Genomic DNA, 4191 nt, shown 5'->3' on the forward strand with positions numbered 1-4191 from the left:
ATAGCTTCATTCATAATCCAACATTTTCTTTTTCTCCGTTTTAATCAGATTTAGCTCTCACATCCTCGCATTTTACAATAGATTTTCTCCAAATTTTCGGTAATGTGGTGACCCTTTTGAATTCCCTATCAGAATTCGCAATTGGGGTTCCACTTCATAGATCCTACCCATAAAAGTCTCAATTTTTTTTTTCTGTTGGGAATAATGGAAAGTTTCAGCGCCGAAGATCTGTCGACAATCGGAGGAATCGCGACCGTATCGATACTCCATTCATTCATTCCAACACATTGGCTTCCTTTCTCCATAGTGGGTCGTGCTCAGAAATGGACCCTCTCCAGAACCCTCCTTGTTAGTATGTGTTTCAGATCCCTTTTTTCACTTTTCTTTTTTGCTTAATTGTTTTCTTGCTTCTTGATTACTTTTATGATGCAATTTTAATTTCGAAAGTTTTTTGAAGTGGTTGTTTTTAAAGGGTAGGGTTATATTGGAAAATCTTGAAGCTTTAGTTTATGGTTGTTAAATAATTATGTGAGATTGAAGAGTGTAGAAAGAATGTAGTTCTGATTTGTGGCTGTTTGGATTGACTTCTACTGGCCTAAGTAATGGTAAGACAATTTGGAATAGTTTATGGCTTATATGAAAAATGAAAAACAGTTTGATTTTATTATATAGTTTGTTGTGGAGATAGCTTATACATAAGTAATGGTTAAAGTTAATTAAGTTGTTTATCCAAGTCTAGAAAATTAGAATTTTGATGTATTTCAGTTATAAGTTAATGATCCTTTAACTTTATGTGTAGTTTTTGACATCTAATGTAAGTCGGTAACCATGTTATTGGTGTAAAGTTCATGGACTTTGACTTTGCTAATGACGAATCTCAGTTGGAAAACTGGCTGACCACCTTTACTTGGATCTCTCATCCCAACCCTGTTTTTTCCATCCACAAGGCTCGGACTTAGACCTTGCGTAAAGCATTTCAATCGAGTTCCACTCGGACCAACATAATGTTGGTTGTTTGTAGTTTGTATGTCAACTATAAGTTCTCCCTCCGCTTCATATTATGAATTATCTTTTAAGGTTATGCACACTTCTTAAGAAAATCATCGAGTGTACTAATTTCTATGATAAAATAAGTTTCACTTACTAAAGTACACTATTAATAGTATTTAGTGGAGTAGTTAGGTGAGTTGAGATTCAATAAATAATGGTCTATTAGTAGAAAAAGATAATTAGTGTTTCATTGATATTCTGTAATGACAAATAATATGAGACAAGCAGATATTCCGAATGAGACAGAGGGAGTACCATTAATTACTCAGCGAATAACAGAACAATTAACAGTTTTGGCAGTTACTACTAGCTTATCTGTCAAAACGGTTGTTTCTTGGTAATAACATTGAACTATATAGTGTTTTTTGGCACATTATTGGTGTCAAATATCTGTTACTCTTAGTCACATTGCTGAATAGTGAATACATATTTTCTGAATAAGATACAGCTATGGAAGATTATGTTTAGATTTTTGTTGAAAATCTTTACACGTATATTTGAACCTAAAGTATCTTCAGAGTTTCTCCAAAGTAACATTTGCAACATGAATCCAAACATGTACTAAGTTATTTTGTTTTGCCATTAGAGTTCTTTTCCATGTCAAAATGTAGAAGAGTGAAGCATGACGCAAGTACTTCAGAAGATTCTTCTATTTATCTTAGCAGAGCATTTTTAACTTTGTTTACTTCATGCAGCTGCATTTGGAGCAATTTTGCATGTCATATCCACTTCGCTTCTCGGTATAACAGCAATTACCATGGCAAACACCATAGCTGGTGAAGAAACAGTGCATAAGCTTGCTTCACTTTTGCTCGTATTTCTCGGTGGTATGTATATTATATTGTTTGTTATGGGAAAGGGTGGCCATAGTCATTCGCACAACCAACCCATGGAGAAAATGGCTGTAGCTGGGCTTATTCTTGTTCCTGCATTGTCTCCTTGTGCTACAACGCTTCCAGTATTTCTTGCTGTTGGAAATTCATCTTCCATGATGGTTCTTGCCATCATAGTGCTCCTATTCAGGTATTCAGATTTTTTGTACTCTTGCTTTTCGGTGCTTGTTTTTCAAAGGTGCAAAGCTTTCTTCTGCTTTCATTCGCATATGTGGTGGATCGTTTTCTTGGTTATCAAGATTAGACATTCTGAACCGTTGGTTATCTTTATAAACAATGAATTACGTAAAGACCCTTGAGAAGTGTTTCACTTCAGGACCATAAAACGTGTCTTGACCATCAGGACACTACGCAATTCAAACTAGTTAATTATACTCTATCTAATGCTTTTGAAGCCAGACAAGAGAATGAACTGCCGAAACTTTCAAACTTCCAGTTCAGATTCATCGAATCATATGATATTGTAAGAATAATTCACATAGAACAATATTCATAAAATCCTCAGATAATAAGCTAAAACATCTAACAAGTAATGATTTCATGATTCAACCTGGTTTTGAGTGATTTTGACCGGTCCAAAGTGGTTTGACCATCAATTCAGTTTAGTTTAACCTAAAATCAGACAAGTCTCTACTTCACAAGTTAAAGTGTTAAACCAGTCAAACTTCTCATTTGGTCCAACTCTGACAACAATGAATTTCTAGAGCATTTGCTGATATGAGGAAACTTTTATAGAATTTGTAATATTAAGACATCACTGTGAAGTGTGAACCATTTCTTCATAACAACATCTGCTAAAACCAGTGTTGTCAAATAGCAACTACAGGCACAATGCTATAGCATCATAGAATTTGGACAAATCACTATTGTTTCGTGATATGCCATTTAGTATAGAATGTCGTCAAATAGAGGCAATAGTGGCACCATAGCGCTGTAGTGTAGTGGAATTTGAACAAACAGTTATTTTCTAAGATTTGCGATTGACAACACTGGCTAAAACTTCTACTATGCAAGTGATGGCGTTAAAAGTTAGAACTTGTACTCTTAATTGCTAAGCGATAATCATACCCTCTCTGTTGCTTTGGTACCACAAACTTTATTGAATTTGAGAAGCTAGTGAACAGAGATTGATCACAGTCCAGCAAGATACCTTTATTTTTTTTTTGTAAAATTCTGGTTGGTTGTTCCAACATTTATTTGAGAATCTTGTCTTTGACTTTCAAATGCTGTTTTTGTACAAAAGATGCTTAAAATTGAACCTTGAAACTCCTTACTCTCTGTTGATGCTAGTTTGGTATTAGATGCCAATTAAGTTTGTGGAAGTTTTGTTTGGAGATTTATTACTGTTTAATAAGCTTAACACATTACATTTGCAGCACAATTTCTGTGATGACTTCACTAGTAGCATTGTCATTTTATGGTGCCAGTCAGTTGAAGTTTCATTGGGTCGAGCGATACGACAAACTTCTTGTTGGTTCAGTACTGTGTTTAGTAGGATTGTTGACCCTAATTTTTCATGATCATGAACATGATCATAGTCTTAATCATGGAGAAGTAGCTTCAGTTGGAGAGCACTTGCATAGAAAGATTATCTCCTTATGAAAGTATATAAATATCCTGTAATTTGACACTTTTGAGGATTGTCACGGTATTGTTTCTATTTTGTATGATGCAAAATGTTGTTACTTAGAGAATGGGCATGTTGGTCTAGTTAAACTTGTGTGGAGTACACTGAGTTTACCATGTGAAGATAATGAATATTGAAATTAATGTGGTTGTAGGTAGAACTGTCCCTGATAATTTTGGTGGCATGTGGGAAGTTTGAACTTAATGTCTTATTTTTTTTGTATACATGTTCTTTATTCTTTTTATAAGTCATATAATATAATGATAATGAATTTCATTTTGTTTGATGTGATATTAAGCAACTCGTTATGTTTTTTAATGAATATTAATCAATTCATTTTGGATTTTACGATTTAAATAATAATAATAATAATAATAATAATAATAATAATAATAATAATAATAATAATAATGTATTTTATCATGTTTGATGCGATCAACATGTTTTTGCACGATAAGATCCCATTTGGCAATCATCTTAATGAGATATAATTTTTCTTGAATTGAAACTCCAGTTTTGATTGGTTTTTTTCCTAGTTTCTTTATGTTACCTCAGTTTTAAACAATCATACACTTGTTGCAAGTGATGATAATAATGGAATAAAAGTAATTTCTCCTCTCT

General features: G+C 33.4%; 1 protein-coding gene across 1 annotated transcript; it reads left to right on the forward strand.

The window, feature by feature from the left end:
• On the forward strand, positions 1-3863 carry LOC101511291 (uncharacterized). The gene is made up of 3 exons (XM_004491119.4): positions 1-352; positions 1746-2073; positions 3320-3863. Exons 1-3 carry the CDS (start codon positions 205-207, stop codon positions 3543-3545), a joined length of 702 nt encoding a protein of 233 aa, XP_004491176.1. The 5' UTR covers positions 1-204; the 3' UTR covers positions 3546-3863.
• Positions 3864-4191: the final 328 nt, after the last annotated feature.

This window comes from Cicer arietinum, chromosome 2 (genome assembly GCF_000331145.2).
Source record: "Cicer arietinum cultivar CDC Frontier isolate Library 1 chromosome 2, Cicar.CDCFrontier_v2.0, whole genome shotgun sequence".
NCBI classification, from domain to species: Eukaryota; Viridiplantae; Streptophyta; class Magnoliopsida; order Fabales; family Fabaceae; genus Cicer; species Cicer arietinum.